General features: G+C 45.4%; 6 protein-coding genes across 7 annotated transcripts; 4 read left to right on the top strand and 2 right to left on the bottom strand.

Annotated features, from left to right (window-relative positions):
* Window positions 1,194-2,201, bottom strand: LOC110432190. The gene is made up of 2 exons (XM_021452153.1): window positions 1,782-2,201; window positions 1,194-1,696 (listed from the first exon to the last, which is right to left on the bottom strand). Exons 1-2 carry the CDS (start codon window positions 2,162-2,164, stop codon window positions 1,372-1,374), a joined length of 708 nt encoding a protein of 235 aa, XP_021307828.1. The 5' UTR covers window positions 2,165-2,201; the 3' UTR covers window positions 1,194-1,371.
* On the bottom strand, window positions 2,172-4,519 carry LOC110432602. The gene is made up of 4 exons (XM_021453363.1): window positions 4,203-4,519; window positions 3,500-4,097; window positions 2,326-3,421; window positions 2,172-2,236 (listed from the first exon to the last, which is right to left on the bottom strand). The coding sequence occupies exons 1-4, from the start codon at window positions 4,517-4,519 to the stop codon at window positions 2,172-2,174; spliced, it is 2,076 nt and encodes a 691-aa protein (XP_021309038.1).
* Window positions 4,636-8,178, top strand: LOC8054423 (IAA-amino acid hydrolase ILR1-like 9). Its single transcript, XM_002459583.2, has 5 exons — window positions 4,636-5,153; window positions 6,875-7,000; window positions 7,083-7,397; window positions 7,524-7,652; window positions 7,738-8,178. Exons 1-5 carry the CDS (start codon window positions 4,752-4,754, stop codon window positions 8,113-8,115), a joined length of 1,350 nt encoding a protein of 449 aa, XP_002459628.1. The 5' UTR covers window positions 4,636-4,751; the 3' UTR covers window positions 8,116-8,178.
* On the top strand, window positions 9,798-12,720 carry LOC8054424 (IAA-amino acid hydrolase ILR1-like 8). Its single transcript, XM_021454516.1, has 5 exons — window positions 9,798-10,253; window positions 11,104-11,229; window positions 11,422-11,736; window positions 11,862-11,990; window positions 12,109-12,720. The coding sequence occupies exons 1-5, from the start codon at window positions 9,867-9,869 to the stop codon at window positions 12,481-12,483; spliced, it is 1,332 nt and encodes a 443-aa protein (XP_021310191.1). The 5' UTR covers window positions 9,798-9,866; the 3' UTR covers window positions 12,484-12,720.
* Window positions 13,666-19,106, top strand: LOC8054425 (IAA-amino acid hydrolase ILR1-like 7). 2 transcript variants are annotated; one of them, XM_021452702.1, is made up of 5 exons: window positions 13,666-14,213; window positions 17,480-17,605; window positions 17,819-18,133; window positions 18,316-18,444; window positions 18,536-19,106. In XM_021452702.1, exons 1-5 carry the CDS (start codon window positions 13,821-13,823, stop codon window positions 18,944-18,946), a joined length of 1,374 nt encoding a protein of 457 aa, XP_021308377.1. In that variant the 5' UTR covers window positions 13,666-13,820; the 3' UTR covers window positions 18,947-19,106. The 2 variants fall into 2 exon arrangements, with proteins under 2 accessions (XP_021308377.1, XP_002459630.1); XM_002459585.2 differs by having other exon boundaries at window positions 13,668-14,213; window positions 18,569-19,106.
* Window positions 19,838-20,365, top strand: LOC110432603 (ethylene-responsive transcription factor ABI4-like). Its single transcript, XM_021453364.1, has one exon. It carries the CDS (start codon window positions 19,838-19,840, stop codon window positions 20,363-20,365), a length of 528 nt encoding a protein of 175 aa, XP_021309039.1.

A 21,963-nucleotide genomic window follows, 5' to 3' on the forward strand; every position in this document is an offset into this window, starting at 1 on the left:
GTGGGCTTCGGAGATATACCATCCCGCAACGGGGCTTCGCCAGTTTACCATTATGAAACGCGACACAATCGCTAGAATGCCATTGGATGGATTTTGGAGCCTTCTATTCCCCTTCTACCCCTGCCTTCTTGTATATCCTTTCACGGAGCAGCCTCTGGAACGGAACGGCTTAGAAACGGATCGAGCGTGGGCGTGCTCGGTCCTCTCCGACGCCGAGCTCCCCACGGCCAGCACCCACGACGAGCCCCCACAGCCACCTCCCCCGCGCCTTGGCCGCCTACTCCCCCACGACCACCTGCTCCGCGCGTCTGTCTGTTCTGCGCGCCCGGCCACCAAGCATCGCCTGCAACTGCGTTGTCCGCTCACCCGCCATGGCCAGCCCTAGCTCGCCGTGGCGCGATAGCAGCGCCTCGACGTCGGTGCTCCCTGCCATGGAGCATAGCACCGCAGCGACGCCCTCAAGGCACAGCAAGTATTCAATACCGAGAAGCCGAAGGATTTCAAACAATGAACTCCCTCTCATTCATTGTGAGCACTGTAAGTGTCGGCTTCTCAAGGTCCTTACAGCGAAGACGCCCAAGAACTACGACCGACGGTTCTATGTTTGTCCAACTCGAACGGTGAGAACAAATAGCTGCAAATTTCTATGTGATTATGTGATTTGGTAACTTGATTGGTTTATATTTATTTTGACGGCAGAGAGATGGTGGTGGATGTCAATTCTGGGAATGGGAAGAAGGATATGAACAATACTTGGTTGACAATAAATTGGTGCCTCCAGATTATCAACCTGTTTTTGAGTCTACCAAGTTGCCGCAACAAGTGTCAATTATCGACAACAAGCCGAACCGTGGAGAATCGAGACAGAAAGAACAAGTGAAGCTGCTTAGGGAGATAGTATTGTTGCTCAAATGTTTGCTTTTAATTTGTGGACTTGTGTTAGTTAGCATTATGTATGCAATTATCAAGAGTGGTTGAATCTTGTGTATTTGTTATCTAAATGAATCAATGAATGAATGGAAATGCGTTTGTAGTGTTTTATCTCTGTTTGTGCCAAGCCGCTTGTTTATTTTCAGTTGTTGGCAAGACTGAGTTATTTCAGGATGCTGCAGAGTAGTCGCTCTATAGGGCTGGGGCGTTTTTCATCACAGATAGACACTGACCAGGCAAGAAAAAAAGATGGGTACAACAAGTGAGCAGAAAATAAAAGGATTCACAAACACGTGACCATAAATTCTGGGATGGCCAAAGTTAACAGAAAGATACAGGTTCAAATGACACATGTTCCTCATAGTAAGATACAGCTTCACAAACATAGGTTCATACAAGATACAGGTTAACAAACATAGCTTTATTCTGCAAACATGTTGCTCAGCTTGTTTTCGTCTTCCTTGAGATCAGCTTCTTCGGTGTCGTTTTCTTCTTTATTGGAGTTCTTCGAGTGGTCCTGGATGGCTCATCAGTAGGCTGGACATATGTTTCCATGGTCAGATTGGTGGAGCTGGTTTCTACAAGTGACATTTCTGGAGCAAATGGGACAATAGCTGATTGCTCAGCTTGCTCATCTTGCACTGCTTCCTTAGATTGCTCAACTTGTGCATCTTGCACTGCTTGCTCAGATTGCTTCTTTGTCCTTTTTGTTGGGATTTTAGCATTTGGCCCATATTTAGTAGTATTTTTTCTGGGCTTCCTTTTCCTGCATGGTGGAAAACAATAAATAAACACTTGAAATAACATGGTGCAACCAGTCCATAAATAAAATGAAAAACAAAAGATGCTACCTTTTTTTTGTCCCATTAAGCTTGCACTTGTAGCTAGTTTCTCCATGACCCAATTCACCACACCCCTTGCACTTTCTTTTTCCCATGATTAGTTGCCTCTTTCCCTGAGCAGCTTCCTGGGCTTCCAATTCTGCATCCTTATCAACTTGATTGGCAGCATCCTTTGCATCTTTTTTGCTCATGCCACCTTTTCCCCCCTCCAAACATCCTTTGATTCTCAGTTTTCTGGGCTTTCCAGCAGGTCTTTTACCCAATGGTGCCTTAACAGGAAATTCAAGCTCAACTTCAGGCCACTGGGTCTTATCTGGAAGAGGCTCTATGAGTCTCTTATAAGCATTCTTGAACCTCTCCACTGAGTAATAATCATGAACAAAGTCTTCCATCTTGACATTAATACTTTGTTGTGCTGTTATGAGGCACAAGGCATGCTGACAAAGTTTTCCAGTGTGCTGCCACTGAAGACATGTACATTCATGCAAATGTGATTTGACAACATGCCTATTGTGTGTGCTAGTTGTGTCATGTATCTCTACAGCAAAAGGACCTGCCTTGACAACGGTTAGGTTTCCTAGACCCCTAGTCCTTGCTTTCAATTGTTGTAGTACTGTTGGTAGGATCTTTCCATTAAGCTTCTCTGAAATTGCACGTCTCTTGTTCCATAGTGTCATTATCATCTCTCTAATCTTGTCAGCAAGCTCAACTATAGGTAGGTCTTTCCAATCTCTGATCCAATTATTGAAGCTCTCAGCAAGGTTGTTGGTAACATAATCACACTTGATATCAGGGTTAAAGGCACTTCTCATCCATAACAAGTTGTGATAGTTTTCAAGCCATTCCAATATTTGAGGGCTACCTGTAACTACTTGGTCGAAGAAATATTTGAAAACTCTAGGCCTATATGTTCTTGCTGCAGGATACATCTTTGAATATGTGTCTCCTCCAAATCTTTTAATAAAATTCTGCATTAGATGCCTAAAGCATTCTCTATGTTCAGCTTGAGGAAACACATTTTTGACAGCTTTTTCTAACCCTTTGCATGCATCAGTGCAAATAGCAAGTACTGGTAGGTGTCCTATGGCCTTATGCAGCTGAGTCATAAACCATGTCCAGTTATCTATTGTCTCACCATCTATGAAACCAAAAGCAAGTGGATACATCCAATTATGACCATCTATAGCATTAGCTGCAGCCATATGCCCATTCCATCTACCATTAAGTGATGTTGAGTCGATGCTAACATAAGGTCTACAACCCTCTAAAAAACCCTCAATGCAAGGACTTAATGCACAAAAAAATCTATGGAAATACAATTCTCCATCTACCTCCTTTATGTCAATTTCAATTATACTTCCAGGTGATCGCTGCAGTACCTCTGCCCTCCAATTGAACAACATTTGGAAGCTTTGTCGCCAGCTGCCAAACAACTCATCCATGGCCATTTGTCTTCCCTTCCAGACTGTGTCATAGTGAATCTCACAGTTGTGCTCATCTTCTAGCAGATCCTTCATTCTTTTCGTGCCTATGGTGGAATCCTTCTTGAGGTGATGGATGGCCTTTGATGCCACCCAGCCACTTGATGGAATGGTGGTCCTCCTCCTTGCGCTAGAAGTACATGTATGTCTTTTAATCAAAGCTGTAACCTGCAACATTCCAATAGCCAAATATTAGATATTTCCAAACAAAAAATGGTGACATACAGTTAGCAAATAGTTATACACCTTCACAGTCGACCCATCAGGTTGTCTTCGGCCATTAATATGCCATGGACAATCATCATCTTTGCAATCAGCAATGTACCTATTTTTATCTGTTGCGACTAAGCGGTATTCAAACTCCTCATTTATTGCAAATTGTTTCATGGCCAATCTAAACTCCTTCATGTTTGGATACACAGTGCCAATATCCATACAAGGCTTGTTAGGATCATAACCATAAAGTCCTTCCCCTGGCACATGATCATCAACCGGAATTGCAGCACCAGTTGTGTCAATATCAATATCAGTAGTTATATTTACAGCTATGTTGTCCCTCTCTGCAGCGGCTTCCGCCTCGGTCTCACTAGGCTTATCATGCCTATGATCGTCATCAATTCTCAAACCCAAAAAATTGAACAATTGATCCTCATTAAGTATATCTAGCACACCCTCACCCTCTTCATCAACTGTACTTTCAATATGCAGTCTGTCCCAATTAACAGCTCCATAACACTCTATAGACTGTGAACTAACAAGTAAATCGCATGCTTGCTGTGAACTGCCAAGCACATCTCCAATTTCTTCTACTGCATCTACACTATCCTCAGGCTCTGGATCGAGCCTGGTAAAATTAGAAAAATTATACCGTGTTAGGAATCATTGGGGTGTTTTGGTTTCCCAAACTGAGTTAGAGGAATACAAACATTGGGAGAAAGAGAAATCATACCGAATAAAATCACTCCATCTGCAGTCCATGGGGAAGGTCACTGCATAGCAGTTCACGGAGATGCAGATGTAGGTGCAGCTTGGAAGAGCAGCAACAGCGTGGGATGGGAAGCTGAACGGGGGGAGCTGACCGGGGGGAGGGGGCGCTCGCCGTGCGGAGCCGCTCGCCAGGGACAGCAGCACCCACTCGCCACAAGCTCCTCGCTCGATCCGTTCTGGGTGGAAGTAATCTGTGCCTCCGTTCCGTCCCAGTGCAGCTCGTGAAAGGATATACAAGAAGACAGGGGTAGAAGGGGAATAGAAGGCTCCAAAATCCATCCAATGGCATTCTAGCGATTGTGTCGCGTTTCATAATGATAAACTGGCGAAGCCCCGTCGCGGGATGGTATATCTCCGAAGCCTACTTTTCATAGTGCTAGATTTCCAAAAAGCTCCTCTCTGCCCGACTCCGACTCCAACTCCGACTCCGACTCCCCGCAAGTGATCTCCTTCCTCCACCTTCGCCGGCCGTTGCCACTGGCCGGGTGATCTTCATTCTTCCACTCCCACCATGGCCGCCGCCGCCACCGCCACCGCCACCGCCGTCTCTTCCTCCACTTTCCCCCTCCTCCTCCTACTACCGCTCCTGCTCTGCTCCTGCTCGCACCTCACCCTCGCCTCGGCAGAAGAGGCGGCGCCGGCGTCGGCGGCGGCGGAGCTCCTGGGAGAGGCGCGCGCGCCGGGGTTCGCGGAGTGGCTGCGCGGCGTGCGGCGGCGCATCCACGAGCGGCCCGAGCTGGCCTTCCAGGAGCACCGGACAAGCGAGCTCGTGCGGGCCGAGCTCGACGCCATCGGCGTCCCCTACACGTGGCCCGTCGCCCAGACCGGCGTCGTGGCCACCATCGTCGGCGCCGCCGCCGCCGACGGCCCCGTCGTCGCGCTCCGGGCCGACATGGACGCGCTCCCCGTGCAGGTCCGTGCCCGTCTCTTGTTCCGGTTTGTTGCCCGCAGATCTTTCGGCGGCGCCGACAAAATCTTGCACGACACGCTTGGTTGTTCCGCCCCCAGTTCGCACAATCCCACGTGGGATTCGATGCCCAAGGGTTTATTTAATTTAATTTGAGCATTAAATACATCCGGTTGTGATTTTTTTTTGGCTGGTTCTGATGATTCTCTCAAATGCGAAGATTTTGTGTACAAGATGATGCTTCGGTTGATTCTGTGTAGGATGCTAGTACTTCGTTCACTCAAAATAAATACTTCTATAACTGTCTTCTTGTCAAAAAAAAAAAAAAACTTCTAAAACTGTCCTTAGTCAAACTATTTTAAATTTGGTTAAATCTATATAAAAATAATATATATGACACTGAATATACAATAATTCTTTTTATGATGTTCTAACTTTTATATTCTCTTTTTTTACAAAGTTGATCAAACCTAAGATAGTTTAATTTTATTTTAGTTTGAAAGGGTGCTATGTTATTATAATTGTGTTTTCATCCAATTCATCCCAAACCTTATATTAATGGACAACAAAATTTTTCACATGAGAACAGTGTTGTTGTACATATATGATATATGTTACATGGTTACATCACTGAATGTATTTTCTTATGGTTATGATGTTATTCGTATATAATCATAAATTTGTAATAGTGTTTCAGGGAATTTACAAGTCAAAATTGAGTTTCAGAAGCCAGTTAAATGAAATCACGCTTTCTTATTTCAAATAAAGGGAGTATATTAATTTAGGACCCAACTAGCAGTTGGAGGATACTTTAAGTTTAGAGTATATGCACCAACTTCTTAAAAAATACTTGCCAAATTACGGATTATACCAATTGGGCAAATTGAGTAGGGAGCTAACTTTTTACCCCTTTTAATAATTTATAATGTTTGGTTGCTAAAAATCAATTCCGCTACCCAGCCTCCTGCTGCTGCCCAGTCGTAGAGAGCTCCCAGCTTTGCTGGGGGAGGGGCGCTGGGGTGGAGGCCGCAAGCAGGAGGGGGGAAAATAACACAAGAGGAACGATGCACAATGCGAAATGCATGCACATATCTGGGATTTGAAGGAGAGGTTTACCAAATGTTTAGCTTTAGGGAGTTCAAATCAAAACTGTTGGATGATCATTTTTTCCTTTTTGTCAAACACACACACACACACACAAATTCTGGAGCTTTTGGAAATGCTCGTCTATCTTATCTTGTCCTATCTGTATGCCACATTCTCTTTATCTCGCTAGTTTGTTGATATTTCTGTTATCTATCACTGTCACAAGGAGCCAAGCTACACAAGTAACTGCAACAACAAAACCAGATTTTTGTCAAGGATATTGCTTTCTTGGCCATTCATGTTAATTGGACATATGAGAACATTGAGAAATTTGGTAGAGGGTAATAGTATGGCACAGCTTCCACATGTGAAAGCAAAATATCAATCTTGTAATGATTTTTTAAAAGAAATCAGTTTGTTGTTGTTGTAATCTAAAACGCAGAGATCAGATCAACAAGGAGAAAATGGAAAATAATTATTCAACATTGATATATATGGTTTGCATCGTCCAAACTGGCACCATAACTTAGATATGCCTTATAAATTAAAGCTAGTACAAACTCTTTCTTTACTTTGCACATTCTTCAATTACCATTTGGGAAAAAAAATACTTACCCTGTTATAGCATCGCTTTTTGGCAGGAGTTGGTGGATTGGGAACACAAGAGCCAGGAAAGTGGGAAAATGCATGCTTGCGGACATGATGCACACACAACAATGCTTCTGGGGGCTGCTAGGATACTTCAAGATCGCAAGAATGACCTAAAGGTACAGCTTAACCAGTCAATTCAATAGATCAATATAATAATTCCATGATTCTATATTGTTTATGTTCTTTCTTGATCATCAGGGCACTGTAAAGCTTATATTCCAGCCGGCAGAGGAGGGTCAGGGTGGTGCATATTATGTGTTACAGGAAGGTGTTCTTGACGATGTGTCAGCCATATTTGGCTTGCATGTTGACCCAGCCCTTCCTGTAGGTGTTGTTTCATCTAGGCCAGGACCCTTTGCAGCAACATCAGGTCGATTCCTAGCAACGGTTACTGGTAAAGGTGGGCATGCTGCAATGCCCCATGATTCCATCGACCCTGTTGTAGCTGCAGCCACTACTATCGTCAGCCTTCAACAAATTATCGCTCGGGAAATAGATCCCCTGCAGGGTGCAGTATGTTTTCTGCTTAACTATACTTTTGTACTAGTATTTTTCGTTTACTGTAAAATTTGAACTTTTTGGTAAAATTGTCTACATATGTTAAAAGATTGTTGGTTCCTCCTTCACTGAATATTTCAGGTTGTATCCATCACTTTTATGAAAGGAGGAGAAGCTTACAATGTTATTCCAGAGTCTGTGGCCTTTGGTGGCACCTTGAGGAGCATGACAAATGAAGGTTTATCATATCTCAAGAAGAGGATCAAAGAGGTAAACTCCTCTTCATTACCTAAACTTCATAGTTTCAGTTTTTTTTACTAATATGTAGTACTATCTATAAATGTTTCTATGGAAGATCGTAGAAGGACAGTCACTGGTACATCATTGCACTGCCTCTGTGGACTTCATGGAGGACACGATGAGGACATATCCGGCTGTGATCAATGATGAAAGGATGTATGCTCACGCAAAGGAAGTGGCTGAGAGCCTCCTTGGGGACAAGAACGTCAAGCTTGGTCCCCAGGTAATGGGTGCAGAGGATTTCGGGTTCTATGCGCAGAGAATGGCGGGCGCCTTCTTCACCATTGGAGTTGGCAACAAAAGCACCATGGAGACAATCCATTCCACTCACTCACCCTACTTTGTGATCGATGAGGATGTGCTTCCCATCGGAGCTGCGTTCCATGCCGGTGTGGCAATTGAATATGTGAAGAAGAATCATGCATCAATCTAAACTGAATAATTGGAAAAACAAAAGCCTTGTTTGAATAGTTTGGGCATTCTCCAGTTATGCTTTTCTGAATTGTGGTGGGTGGAGGGAGGGTTGAATTTTAGCACAAGATAAATTTAAAGTTTTCAGATTAACGTATCATCACCCCAACTAAACTCTGACAAAGCCTTGGATCTGTACAAGACTGTTTGATAGAGAATGGAACTAAAACCACAAACTGAATTAATTGACTAACCGAAGCAGTAAAAATAATCATACAAAAAATTCGTTGGACATCCATACGATATCTGGGCTCATTGTTCCGTGTGGGTGGCGTTGATCTAATCAGGACCATATTTATGCTCTCCCACAATGGGCCCAAAACAGAAAATTTTTTTTATATACTAATGCGAGTATGCGACAGATATCGCTCTCGTTTCTGTCAATACTCAATAGAAACAAAACAGTCCTAAGTCTGCGACGACTTTTAAGTTACATTTGTCGCTAAACTGAAGTGCTCTGACAATAAAATCCATAAAACACTAATCAATGTATTTGGGGTCTTGTGTGTGAAATATATAAATAAACAAAAATACAAAAACTGTGTTAGAATGCAATTTTTATGTTTAGGACAAGGCACTTTTTTAAAAATTTTAATTATATTTATAGAAAAATAATATTAATATTTTGTTACGTTTTCAATAAGAGAAATAACGGCAATGCAGACTCTAATACTAAATGTTTCTAGCAAGGAAGGTTACAATTATTGTTGTTGTTGGACTAGAATTGAGTAGTAGCAAGAACAAGATAACGAATACATAGGAATTTGGGAATATTTTTTTTGACAATCATAGGAATTTGGGAATAGGTTCTGTTATTAAGCATTGCCGGCTGACCTTTACATCTCGGCCCGCTACCAGCCTAATTTCAGCCCATGACACAACACGACCCGCGCAATTATTTATACACCGTCCCCTAAAAAAAAAAGTTATACACCGTCAAGGCATCAACCACTCGTCTCATACATTCTAACACATTTTTTTCTCAAGAAAAAACATACTAACATATTTAGATCACGAACTATATGATAAAAAGACACTACATAATTAATATAATATAATTTATTTGGTATTATAAATATAATTATTTTTATATACATTTAGTTAAATTTAAAATCGTTTGACTCCTCTAGAAATAAGGGCATATATGGATACACATGGCTAGTTACTAGTTGGGCTAAAAATTAACCCTAAATTAAATATTGTTGGTTAACTAATTGGCTAACAAATAGTTAAAAACTTGCCTAAGACATTAGCCCACCTATTAGGGCTTGTTCAGATTTCTCCCTCTAAAATTTAGAGCTTAAGTCTTCAAACAAATGTAGCTCTAAACTTTAGTTCACATCACATTAAAGGTTCACTGAGCTAAAGTGCTCTAAAATTTTTAAAACTCTAAAGTTTATTTAGAGGGGATCCAACAAGCTCTTATCGCTACTGCTTGATACAATAGAGCTAATTTATGTTAGTTTTTAGTTAGCTATGAGTTAGCCCTTGATCCATCAGACCCTAGGAATTGCAATTCCATCCCAACAGACCCTAGAAATTGTAACAGAGTGAGAAACAAAAAAAGAGTATCTCTCCACTTCTCGAGGCAACTGTAGTGTACAAAGTGGCCGTACTACCGCGGCCTACCGACCGTCTGCTGTGTCCCATTGACCATTGTCCAACACTCACAACGAAGAAAACGTGAGCACAAGTCTCGTGGCGCTCGCGTCCATGGCTCAGTCGTCGTCGTCTGCTTCTCGCCGCCGCCGCCTCCTGCTCGCCGTGGTCCTCGTCACTCACCTGGCGTCGTCTGCCGTCTCCGCCCCAGCGACGACGACTACTCTCGCCGACGGCGGCGGCCTTCTAAGCGCGGCCCGTGCGCCAGGGTTTGCGGCGTGGATGCGCGGCCTCCGGCGCCGCATCCACCAGCACCCGGAGCTGGCGTTCCAGGAGCACCGCACCAGCGAGCTGGTGCGCGCGGAGCTCGACAAGCTCGGCGTCCCCTACGCCTGGCCCGTCGCCCGGACAGGCGTCGTGGCCACCATCACCGGCGGCCGCGGTGTCGGTCGCCCCGTCGTCGTCGCTCTCCGAGCTGACATGGACGCGCTGCCCGTTCAGGTTAGCGTTGAACTACTCGCTTGCTACGGTTGCTACTGCGCTCTCTTTTGGCTCTTCATTTGAACATCAGGTAATGATCAGAGTTGTCAAGTGTTCAATGCTTCGTTGCAGTAAAAGTTAATTTGTTTTCACTGAACTGATGAAGATTCATGCGTTAATTTATTCAAGTATGGAGATCCTCAGATCTGTAAACATAATTGAGGATCGAATGCGAATGTGATGGTTGCTATATAATAGTACGGAAACTTGTGAAGTTTTTTAGGCACGATGATGAATGTTGGTTCGGCGTATGATGACGTATATGTCGCAATCCATTGCATAATTGTCATTATCTGGGAGATATGTCATTGCTACCAACTGCTCCTATTTTTTGTCCGATAGAGAACTCCTGAAAGGTAGGGAGACAACTACAGGGAGGCCTACTGATGAGTCATGAGTGATGAATCCCAACTCCCAACTCCCAACATGCATTAGAGACCTACTGTGTGATATTAGTCATCATTGTGTATTTGCTTGCATTCTTTAACGCCCAGTTTAAGTAGTCAAAATGACGCCACACATGATGTAAATACTAAGAATGAAAAAGACATGGAACAACAAACACATCTGATGAGTCATTTTTTGGCCACATCTTGCACGGCATTAAAGTGTCAGACAAATCAAATATATGGCGTACATTATACGAACGAAAACGATAGTAAAATTTACGCTTTGGGTAGAAGTTAACAATGTTTACTGAAAGCACCATACTATGTCAGTGATTGCACCACAAGGGTTCTAATAACAGGTTGCATGCTGCTATTGTGTGTCTGTTTTCTTGAAAATGGTAGATAATGTCGTCCTTCGGCAGGAAATGGTAGACTGGGAATACAAGAGTAAGGAAGATGGCAAGATGCATGCTTGTGGACATGACGCTCATGTCACGATGCTTCTTGGAGCTGCTAAGCTACTTCAATCTCGGAAGGATGACCTGAAGGTAATTTCGCAACTAAAGTTATGATGAAATTAAAGTCACTGTTGAATATCGTAATTAGGAACAGTACTACCATACTGTAGACTTGTAGTTGCTCACTTGTCAATGTTCTTTCTTAGTAAAAATTATTGTTAAACGAGTTTGATGCTTGACGGGTCATAAATTATGGTGAATTCATATGTCATTCATCTTCAGGGTACAATAAAGCTTGTGTTCCAGCCAGCAGAAGAGGGGTATGCTGGGGCCTATTTCGTTGTGAAAGAAGGTGACCTGGACGACGTCTCGGCCATCTTCGGCTTGCACGTCATCCCAGAACTTCCAGTAGGCGTTGTCGCATCGCGGCCAGGACCTTTCCTTTCAGCAGCAGCTCGGTTCATGGCGACGCTCACCGGAAAAGGCGGGCATGCCGGCGGCCCTCACGACACCATTGATCCTGTGATCGCTGCGTCCTCTGCCGTCCTCAGCCTCCAACAACTCGTGTCCCGGGAAACTGATCCTCTTGACGCTGCTGTATGCACATGATCATCAGCTTGATTAACATCCATATGATTGTTCATTATTTATTTTTGTAGCTAGCAGTTCCTCTGAAAAATGATCGATTTATCATCTCATCTGTGTTGCTAACTAACTTTCAGGTGGTATCTGTCACAATGCTGAAAGGAGGTGATGCTTTCAATGTCATCCCTGAATCCGTGACAATTGGTGGCACCTTCAGAAGCATGACAGATAAAGGTTTATCATTTCTCATGAAGAGGGTCAAAGAGGTAAATGAAAACACCATTTCCTCCCATCTGGATTCTCAGTTTCTATCTATAATGGATATTCCTTCCCCCACCAACTGACAATGCAAAGGGACAACATGATGTTTGTATGAAATTGAAGATCATTGAAGCACAAGCCGCCGTGAACCGCTGCACCGCCACCGTCGACTTCCTGGAGGAGGATCTCCGGCCATACCCGACCACCGTCAACGATGAAAGGATGTATGCGCATGCCAAGCAAGTTGCTGAGGGCATGCTTGGGAAAGCCAACGTCAAGATTGCTCCCCAGACTATGGGCGGCGAGGACTTTGCATTCTACGCGCAGAGGGCAGCGGGCGCCTTCTTCTTGATCGGCGTCGGCAACGAGACCACCATGGAGAGGGTGCGTCCGGTGCACTCGCCGTACTTCGTCATGGATGAGGACGCCCTTCCTATTGGAGCGGCATTCCATGCTGCCGTGGCAGTTGAATATCTGAACAAAAACCAGTGCACCTGATTCCTGAAAGTAAGGAGCAGTTTTGGTCGGATCAAGGTGCTGGATGGATTCCTGGAAAAAGGAAATGCAGATTCTCTTAGTGTTAGTGTGCCATATATCAAACTGGAATGAAAAGATGAGGATACACACGAATGTTGTAAAGTGTAATGCATATCTGTCGAAATTTGCTGCATCATGCGCAGTAATTACCATGTTCTTCACCGTCTTTATTTTGTGAGTAGGTAAAGAACTTTGTCAGGATTACAAAACTTCTTAACCAATAAAACTCAGAAATAAATTGGAACCATTTCGAACATCAACTTGCCGTACTTACCAAAGCCAGAAAAATTTGCAAACGCCAACGTCCTATAGTAGATAATTTTATATCAGGAATCCTATACTATTTCTAAATAATTCTAACAATTTTTGTATAATTTTTATGTATATTTGCATTGAGAACCCTTTTCTACTCTTTTCCCCTCACACCTTTAGACCTTTAGATTGGACGACTGATATGTGTGTGGTAGACGCATGGATATATCTGCACCTTTGGTGTTTTTTAAGTGCCAAAAGATTAGGAGGTGAGATTGGAAACTCGATATGAATATTTCTATTCTTGTCCAAAATCCTAGAATGGAAAACTTTATTGGGAACTCTTGGAGATGCTCTATGCTTTGGTTTTAGAAGATCAGAGGTGTTTGGATGCATTAATGTAATTTAAAAGTTTAGTGTTCTTGAAACAGTAAGTTTTTTTTGAAGTTTTAGAAACTTCAGACTTTGTTCTTCTAAATTACTGTTTTGCAAGCCTTTCTAAAATACTAAAAGACAGAACATGTAATGACGATCTTGTTTTCGAGGTTCTTAAAATATGAGCTAGGTGCCAGAGATGGACGAGTGGCGGTGACAATGGTGACACCGGCACTGTATGACAAAAAAGTCCCCTAATGTGGCACTAGGACTAAAAAAGTTTTTATTTTTTAGACATACTTATTGAAAACCGTTTGATAATGAGGTTATGTTTTCTTTTCCAATATATATATATTTTTTGGAAATATTCCAAAACAAGGTTTTAGCGGCGCCTCAACTTGAAAGGATCGCTTAAACTTAGCCACAGAACCGCCAAATACTGTATTTTCTGAAGATATTTTGGAAAGTAGCTTTCCAAGTATCAAAAAGTAGTTTTCCAAAATTCCAGTACCAAAGAGAGAACAAAAACTATGGTTTGGAGAGAAAACAAACCCGGCATCCTCACTTGCCTGCAGGCCGATGCGCTATCTCACTGATTGTAACAGGTGCACGCGCGTTTCAGCCGTCGCTCCCGGCACGTCGCCACTCGGCACTCGCCGCTCACCGCAGCCATGGCCCCGCCGCCGCGGCCTCTCCTCGCTACTTCCCTCCTCTCCCTCCTCCTCCTCGTCCTACTGCACGGCCACTCGCCGCGCGCCGCCGCGGCGGCGGCGGTTTCGCCGTCGTCTCTCGGTGACGACCTCCTGGGCGCGGCCGGCGCGCCGGGTTTCGCGGCGTGGCTGCGCGGCCTGCGGCGTCGCATCCACGAGCGCCCCGAGCTCGCCTTCCAGGAGCACCGCACCAGCGAGCTCGTCCGCGCCGAGCTCGACGCGATCGGGGTGCCGTACGCGTGGCCCGTCGCGCAGACGGGCGTCGTGGCGACCATCGCCCCCGGCGGCGGCGGCAGAGCCAGCGATGGGCCGGTCGTCGCGCTCCGGGCGGACATGGACGCGCTACCCTTGCAGGTCCGTATGCCTTCTCGATCGTGTGAGTTGGTTGGTTGGATCGAGCACGTGTTTCGCATCGGTTCCTGCATGTTTCTTCTCTTGCAGAAAGTTCGAATTTTTCTGTTGTGTTATCATAGCATGTGGCAGCTCAAGGGTGCTTATCTCCTACCATCCAAAAGACCTCTAAGATTTGTGCTGCAGCACACTTTTTGTTGTGTTCAGCATTTTTTTTCTCAAGTATTTTGCACTTTTTTCTACTGCACATATCTCAAGGTTGTTTAGATGACCGAGCATGTAGAGGCTAGAAAAACGTGTTGGTCTTATATATCTAACTATTTTCGTCTGTTTGTGTTGTACTCCTGTTTGGTTCATTTCCAAAACATTTGAGCAAATAGCACAAAAATTCAATGTTCTAAATTCATATCGTACCTCTGTTTAAAAGAACAGACGCAAGCAATTCGACTGAACTCATGAGAAGTCAACCTTCTATAGCAATAATCTATCTTCGATGGTGCCTGCCTTCATGTCTATTTGGTTGCTTCTTGACAAGTTTTTTTTTTGTTTTTGTTTTTTTGGCATCTCTGCCGTCCTCTGTTGTCCTCTCCGTTGCACTGGGATGCCTTGTGATGATAACACCAACGACGACTTTAGAGATCCGTCCAACAAACTAATGACACCAACGAAACAGCATGCATGCCATTATATTCATTATCAAAACAATTCATGGGTTTGCTAGTTAAAGTAGAAGAATCACGGGCTTGTCTATCTATACCTAATTATAATAAAAAGATAAAATTTCAGCTTATTTTTTTGTTTGTCCATTTTTTGGTCCCTCTCTTTCTCTAACTCTGATTTTTCCTGTTCTCAGGATCTTTATTTTTCATTTCTATTTTTCAGTATGTCTATTATTTGGTCCCTCTCCCTCTAACTATGATTTTTCTTGTTCTCGGGATCTTTATTATTAGAGCATCTCTAAGGGTTTTGCATTTGAGGTTTGCATTTGAGTAATTTGCCAAAAAGCTCCAAAAGGGGTATCCAACGGTTTTGCATTTTGGAGTTTACAATTTGGGCAACTTGACAAATGACGGAGCAAACTTGGCAAAAATGCCAAGTTGTAGACGGCTTTGCAAACCTGATCGCGCGTGCAAAGTCACACGCAAGGAAAGCGCGCGCGCCTGGAGACCTCCTATTTTTATCCTTTGCCAAGTCCAAATGCCAATTTCTTTGGAGATGGCCTATTTTTATCCTTTGCATTTTGTTATGGAAGTTTGCAAACAACAACAAATGCCAAGTCAATTTGCCAAAGCCTTTGGAGATGCTCTATGTCTGATGGGCCCACTTATATTTTCTATATTATTTTGATAGTTGGCTCTTTGTTTGGAAATAAAGATGATAACAAATAAGTTGTTGATATGATTTTGAATAGGAATGGAACCTATTCTTAATAAAATCAAGATCAGTGAATGGTCCAACTAATCAACTTAGAAGTGTATTTTGTACAAGATCCCCTCCTTGATCCGGAGCCAGTCTTATATTTTGGCTTGCAGACCCCAAGTTTATCTATTGGGCAGTTTGTTATCCAATGCAATTTAAATAAACATGGCTGCGAGTTACACACATGTTACGACACAATTCCTGACAAGGGCTACCATATAGAAAATTGAGAGAGCTCTTGTGTCATACTCCCTCCGGCCAATTTTATCTGACGTAGGTTAGACTGACACGGTCTTCTAGATTACATTTTGACCATTCATTTACTTTATATTATATTATTTATGCTTATAAACTTATAATCATTGGATAGTATAATTCTTTACAAATCTAATTATATAAAATTTGTGTTATAATAGTTAATAATTATTAGTCTAATTAATGGTTAAAGTTTTAAAAGTTTGAATCTTGATATACGTGTGCATCCTTTTTTTTTCCGTCCACTCATCTAACTATCTGGACGGTGGAGAGTTTCTTCCGTTCCACTTTTTTTTTCTTACTTCATGTGGACTTATGAACCAAACACATATATGAGTTAAAACAATTTGCGCCTAGCGATGACGATGCAGGGTCCGACTCTAATACATATTGGATTGTGCCCTCCATATTGCATATATGACCCGGACTCATGAAATATGAATACAAGTTAGAAGAACTTGCGTCTAGCGTTGATACAGAATCGGATTTCTATACACTTTGGGTTCCGTTGCAAAGTACGAGCACATTGGTAGTTAAATATAAGGTTCTTTTTGATCGAGGCCACTGTAATTCTTCGAGTTTTGAGAAACACTATTACAATTCGCCTAAGATTTGCCATTACAATTTCATCTCTTCCCCGTCCATGCCATTTTCTACGGATGCCGTGTACAAGACCCACTATCAGGCAAGTATATGTACAACAAGACATACAAACGTCAAGTACCCTGGCTCCTCCGTTTGAACGAGCCTCCGTCAGAAGTAGCGCTCCACTCCCGTCGCTCTTTTGCATGCAGGCCGCCGTGGGCGAGAGCTGCCGCTCCCCCATGGTTCAGGTTACCGTTGAATGAAAATTTATCGGACCCCAGGGATAGAAACGGATTTCGTGAATTTCGGCGATTTTCGACAAATTTCAGTCTAAAAAATAGTCAAACCTATTTGAATTTCCATATGAGATTGGACAAAATTAACCCAAATTTTGAACAATAAATCTGATGATCTTTAATCTCCAACAGAAGATGCATTGTTGTATTGCAAAGTTGTATTGCTGCAAACATGGGCCATATAGGGTTGGTTGGGCTGAAAATAAATTCAAACTGAGCCGAAATTGAAAGGCTGGTATGGGCTTTTACAGGACCTTGGCGATAGAAACGAATTTCGCCAAAATTCTGAAATGCGTCCCCCATGTGCGCAGACCACCACGTGCGAGCGCCACCGCTCTGCTCATACACAACGCAAGTCACCGTGGGTGAGTGCTCGTCTGCTGCGGGTGCGCTCGCACGGTCTGATGGAGGAGACGGCAACATGACGTCCGTATACCTTGCTGTACACATACATGCCAGACAATGGGCCCTTATACGCGGTAGTCATAGAAAATGACATGGATGAATGATAGATGAAATTAAAATGGCAGATTTCAGAATAGACAAATTGTAATGGCGCTTCTCAAAACTCATAGAACTGTAATAGCCTCAATCCAAAAAACCCGTTCGACTGAGACAAGTAATTATTCGCTCTTCTGTTTGCAAAATGAATCTGTTCATCAGCTTGAAACTGTCTCTCTTTGACCAATTGCTTTTCGACGATTCATTTGGCAGGAATTGGTAGACTGGGAACACAAGAGCAAGGAAAGTGGAAAGATGCATGCTTGTGGACATGATGCTCACACAACGATGCTTCTTGGGGCAGCTAAATTGCTTCATGCTCGGAAGGATGATTTGAAGGTACTGTATAAAAAAGCTGCACTTGTGAGCTCGAGTCCTGTACCTTCCTTGGACTGGAGTGACAATTATATATGCCTGCAGATATGTGATTACTTAGAGTTCGTTAAGTAAAAATAAGACAGGTTTGATGTCCTTCATTGTTTTTGCCCTTTTACTCGATCAAACACTTATTAGCAAACTGCTTGTTTTTTCCTTTTTCTTTGTATTTTCTAGGGTACTGTGAGGCTTATCTTCCAGCCAGGAGAAGAAGGTCACGCTGGCGCTTATCATGTTATCAAAGAAGGTGTCCTGGACGATGTGTCAGCCATTTTCGGCTTGCATGTTGATCCAAGACTTCCTGTAGGCACCGTTTCCTCCAGACCAGGGCCATTTCTAGCAGCATCAGGTAGATTTTTGGTGACGATCAATGGAAAAGGCGGACATGCTGCAGGGCCCCAGGATGCTGTGGATCCCATTGTTGCAGCATCCTCTGCCATCGTCAGCCTTCAGATGCTTGTTGCCCGGGAAATTGATCCTCTGCAGGCTGCAGTATGTGATCACAGAATTATTGTGACTTTGCAGCCTATCTTTCTTTAAAAGAAAAAATGAATCAGAAGGGAGAGCTGCCAATTATATTAAAAACAAGAAGCCTAGGCTGGGCAGTACAATGAATCAACAAATCCGGATGTTGCTCTAATAATAGCATGATCTCCTCTTTGTTGTCACCGCAGGTGGTCTCGGTGACGTTCATGAAAGGAGGTGATGCTCACAATGTCATTCCGGAGAAAGTATCCTTCGGTGGTACCTTCAGGAGCTTGACAACAGAAGGCTTTTCGTATCTTATGAAGAGGATCAAAGAGGTAAGCAATGAAGGAAGCACTCTATTTCTCCATCAATCTGTAGTGGATCGATGAATCCAAATTTACATTTTATCTACTGCGCTTAAAACAGCAAGAAAATGATATCTTTATACTTCTTTCAAAGATCATAGAAGCTCAAGCCACCGTCCACCGCTGCACCGCCGTCATCGACTTCATGGAGGAGGAGCTCCGTCCATATCCAGCAACTGTAAACGATGAAGGGATGTACCATCACGCCAGAGAAGTGGCGGAGACCATGCTTGGGCAGGAGAACGTGAGGGTAGGCGCCCAATTAATGGGCGCTGAGGATTTTTCCTTCTATGCGCAGAAATTTGCAGGGGCGTTCTTCTTTATTGGAGTCCGCAACAAGAGCATGGAGGCAATGTATCCCCTGCACTCCCCTTACTTTGTGATTGATGAGGATGTGCTCCCTGTAGGAGCTGCCTTCCACGCTGCAGTAGCGATGGAGTACCTGATCAAACATACAGCCGCGGCAAACTGAACTGCTCGCTGAACTGTGATAGATTGCTTCCCTGCTTGTAAGGATTATGATAGTGAACCTCATGTTTTACAAATAATTGTAGTTTCGCCTTGCTCTGTACGTCAATTGCCTATATATGGGTTTCAGCATAATTTAATCATCATATATAAACTTTAATTTACAACTTATTCGTAGTACAAAATTTGAGAACTTTGATCAGATATTGCTAAAAGCGTCATGTATTTGTGAATGGAGGGAGTAATCTTAGCTGTCAGAGTCCCCCTCCTGCAAAAACTTGTGGCTCTAGCCGTTAGGTAGGGGACTTTATTGCCGATTGGTGGCTCCAACTAGGACTAATCCCACATTTAGTCTCGGGCCCGAATATGATCGGGACTAAAGCTAAAATCTGATACAAACCGAAAATCTGTTCTCTCTATGTTATGCACGGCATTCAGTATACGCGCCGTCGGCCCAATAGTGGTTAGAAGGGGGCCTGCGGCAGCTAGGGGAAATTTACCCAATTATTAGCAATTTATTAGTAATTGTTCAGCATTTACTATTAGGAGGACTATATATTGTAAAAGACTCCTTTTTGGGAAATTAAGCAGAAACATATTATTATTTTCGGCTTCCTGAAGGGAGCCGGGAGTTTCTCTTGCCCTAGCTGTGTCTTCCCCTTCCCCGTGCTCCTCCTCTCTCGACTATGGCGCCAGGGCGCCGTCGCTGAGCTGTCCGCCTAGTGCCACCACCCTCTCACCTGTACAACCTGCGCAGCGTGTCTAGTAGGATCCGTAATCCTATCAACCTGGTATCAGCAGACTCAGGTTCGATGTCGACTCCGCTGCCGACGCCTCCCTGTCGACATTTTCTCAGTCGCCGCCAGCACCTTCGTTGACTCATGTCTCCGATGGGATGTCGGCCGTGGTAACCCCTCTGACCATGGAGTCCCTCGGCGCCAAGGTGGATCAGATCGCCACCGTCGTGACTTCCATGCAGTCGGCGTGGGCTGGTGTGCTGCAGACGCCCGCGCCGCCGCCGTTCCCACCGCCGTCGGCATCCACCATGGCTGCGCCCGCGGCGTCCTTCTCCTACGGGATGCCGCACAGCGGACCGATGCCGCTCCACCACCTGCAGTGGCCACCCTCGTTGTCGCCCCTGCCGGAGTGGCTGCGCGCCCAGATAGCGGCCTCAGCGCCGTCGTCCTCAACGATCACCACAGCGTTCCCATCTACACACACACCGCCAGCAACGCTACCGGCCTCCGTGCTTCCTCCCGCCAGCGGCGTCCTCTACGGAGGCGTGGACGTACCGCTGCTCCTCAGCTCGCCTCTAGCCGCGGTTACCCAAGCAACCGGGCCGGTAGACCCTGGCCTCGCGGCGTTCCTCGCCACGGTCTCCCAGGGGGGCGAAATTATACAAGCTCAAGTTTGCAACGTATGATGGCTCAGCTGATCCTCTGAATTGGTTGAACCAGTGCGAGCAGTTCTTTCGGGGTCAGCAAACTCCTGTCTTGGCGTGGACTTGGCTCGCGTCCTACCACTTACGCGACGCCGCCAGACATGGTACTATGCCCTGGAACAGGATGAAGGGATGCCATCCTGGGAATGCTTCCGAGCCCTCTGTTCGCTTCGCTTCGGCCCACCGGTTCTGGGCACTCGCTTGGCCGAGCTCGCACGCCTTCCCTTTGGCACGACTGTCGAGGACTTCTCGGAGCGCTTCAACGTCGTGCTCTGCCACACCCGCGACCTCTCCCCTCGCCAGAAGGCGGAGTTATACGTGGGCGGCCTTCCAGATCACATCAAGAAGCAGGTGCAGTTGCGTGCGCCTTAGGATCTCCAGTCCACCATGTATTTGGCGCGGGCCTTCGAGGACGCTGTCCCTACAGTTCCCTATCTAGCTCGGGGTGCACGGGCTCCACAACGGGCGCCCTGGGCGCCGCAGTAGCCGCAGCGCCCCGTGCAGGCCGCGATGGATCCCCCCGGTCCAGGGGGCCAGACGGTGCGCCAGTTCCGGCGCTTGTCGCCGACTGTGCAGCAGGAGCGGCGCTGGCAGGGGCTATGTTTCAACTGCGATGAGTCGTACGTCCGTGGCCATGTGTGCTAGCACCTGTTTTACTTGGAGTGCGACGACTACCTCGACGATGACCCGGAAGCCGCTGTCTAGGAGGAACCGACGGTCGACCAGGAGGCTCCTGTGCAGGCCGTAGCTAACGCCTTTGTGGTTTCTCTTCAGGCTGTGGCAGGGATTCGAGCCGCCAACTCCATGCTGCTGCCCATTGTGATCAAGGGCGAGCACTTCCTCGCGCTCCTCGACACCGAGTCGACGCACAACTTTGTTGCTGGGGAGACCATGCGCCGCCTCGGTCTTGTTCCTGCTAGTGGGGAGCATCTTCGCATCACGGTGGCCAACAGGGACCGCATGCCCTGTGAAGGGATCGCCCGCGACGTCCCCGTTCACATCTACGACGAGGACTTCGCCATCACCTGCGTTGGCCTCAACTTGGGCGGTTTCAACTTCATCATCAGTTTCGACTTCATCCGTACCTTGGGCCCCATCTTGTTGGATTGTGAGGCCCTCACTCTATCGTTCTGGAGGAATGGCCGTCGGGTGGTCTGGTAGGGGGTGGACGGCGCTGCTACACCACCGCCAGCCGCTGCTGCATAGCTGTTGGCCACAGTGGCCCTAGATTCCCGGCTGCCTCTACTGGACGCGCTACTCCTTCAGCACGCCGCCATCTTCGAGGAGCCCACTAGGCTCCCACCAGCGTGCCCCTACGACCACCGCATCCATCTGCTGCCCGGTACCAATCCGGTGGCGGTGCGTCCATACCGCTATCCGTAGCTGCAGAAGGACGAGCTGGAGCGGCAGTGCATGGCCATGCTGGCGCAGGGCATCATCCGGCCTAGTACTTCACCGTTCTCAGCACCCGTCCTCTTGGTGCGAAAGGCGGACAAGTCCTGGCGCTTCTGCATCGACTACCGGGCCCTCAATGCTAAGACCTCCAAAGACAAGTTTCCTATTCTGGTGGTTGATGAGCT

This window comes from Sorghum bicolor, chromosome 2, assembly GCF_000003195.3.
Source record: "Sorghum bicolor cultivar BTx623 chromosome 2, Sorghum_bicolor_NCBIv3, whole genome shotgun sequence".
Lineage (NCBI taxonomy): Eukaryota > Viridiplantae > Streptophyta > Magnoliopsida > Poales > Poaceae > Sorghum > Sorghum bicolor.

Coding starts and splice junctions, on each gene's coding strand:
- LOC110432603 (XM_021453364.1), top strand. CDS start 19,838: ATGTCGGCCGTGGTAACCCCTCTGACCATGGAGTCCCTCGGCGCCAAG.
- LOC110432602 (XM_021453363.1), bottom strand. CDS start 4,519: ATGGATTTTGGAGCCTTCTATTCCCCTTCTACCCCTGTCTTCTTGTAT. Junction 4,098..4,202: donor AGATGGAGTGATTTTATTCG/GTATGATTTCTC, acceptor TAATTTTACCAG/GCTCGATCCAGAGCCTGAGG. Junction 3,422..3,499: donor CTGATGGGTCGACTGTGAAG/GTGTATAACTAT, acceptor GGAATGTTGCAG/GTTACAGCTTTGATTAAAAG.
- LOC8054425 (XM_021452702.1), top strand. CDS start 13,821: ATGGCCCCGCCGCCGCGGCCTCTCCTCGCTACTTCCCTCCTCTCCCTC. Junction 17,606..17,818: donor CTCGGAAGGATGATTTGAAG/GTACTGTATAAA, acceptor TGTATTTTCTAG/GGTACTGTGAGGCTTATCTT. Junction 18,134..18,315: donor TTGATCCTCTGCAGGCTGCA/GTATGTGATCAC, acceptor TTGTCACCGCAG/GTGGTCTCGGTGACGTTCAT.
- LOC8054424 (XM_021454516.1), top strand. CDS start 9,867: ATGGCTCAGTCGTCGTCGTCTGCTTCTCGCCGCCGCCGCCTCCTGCTC. Junction 10,254..11,103: donor TGGACGCGCTGCCCGTTCAG/GTTAGCGTTGAA, acceptor GTCCTTCGGCAG/GAAATGGTAGACTGGGAATA. Junction 11,230..11,421: donor CTCGGAAGGATGACCTGAAG/GTAATTTCGCAA, acceptor ATTCATCTTCAG/GGTACAATAAAGCTTGTGTT.
- LOC8054423 (XM_002459583.2), top strand. CDS start 4,752: ATGGCCGCCGCCGCCACCGCCACCGCCACCGCCGTCTCTTCCTCCACT. Junction 5,154..6,874: donor TGGACGCGCTCCCCGTGCAG/GTCCGTGCCCGT, acceptor GCTTTTTGGCAG/GAGTTGGTGGATTGGGAACA. Junction 7,398..7,523: donor TAGATCCCCTGCAGGGTGCA/GTATGTTTTCTG, acceptor TGAATATTTCAG/GTTGTATCCATCACTTTTAT.
- LOC110432190 (XM_021452153.1), bottom strand. CDS start 2,164: ATGGAAGACTTTGTTCATGATTATTACTCAGTGGAGAGGTTCAAGAAT. Junction 1,697..1,781: donor CTTAATGGGACAAAAAAAAG/GTAGCATCTTTT, acceptor TCCACCATGCAG/GAAAAGGAAGCCCAGAAAAA.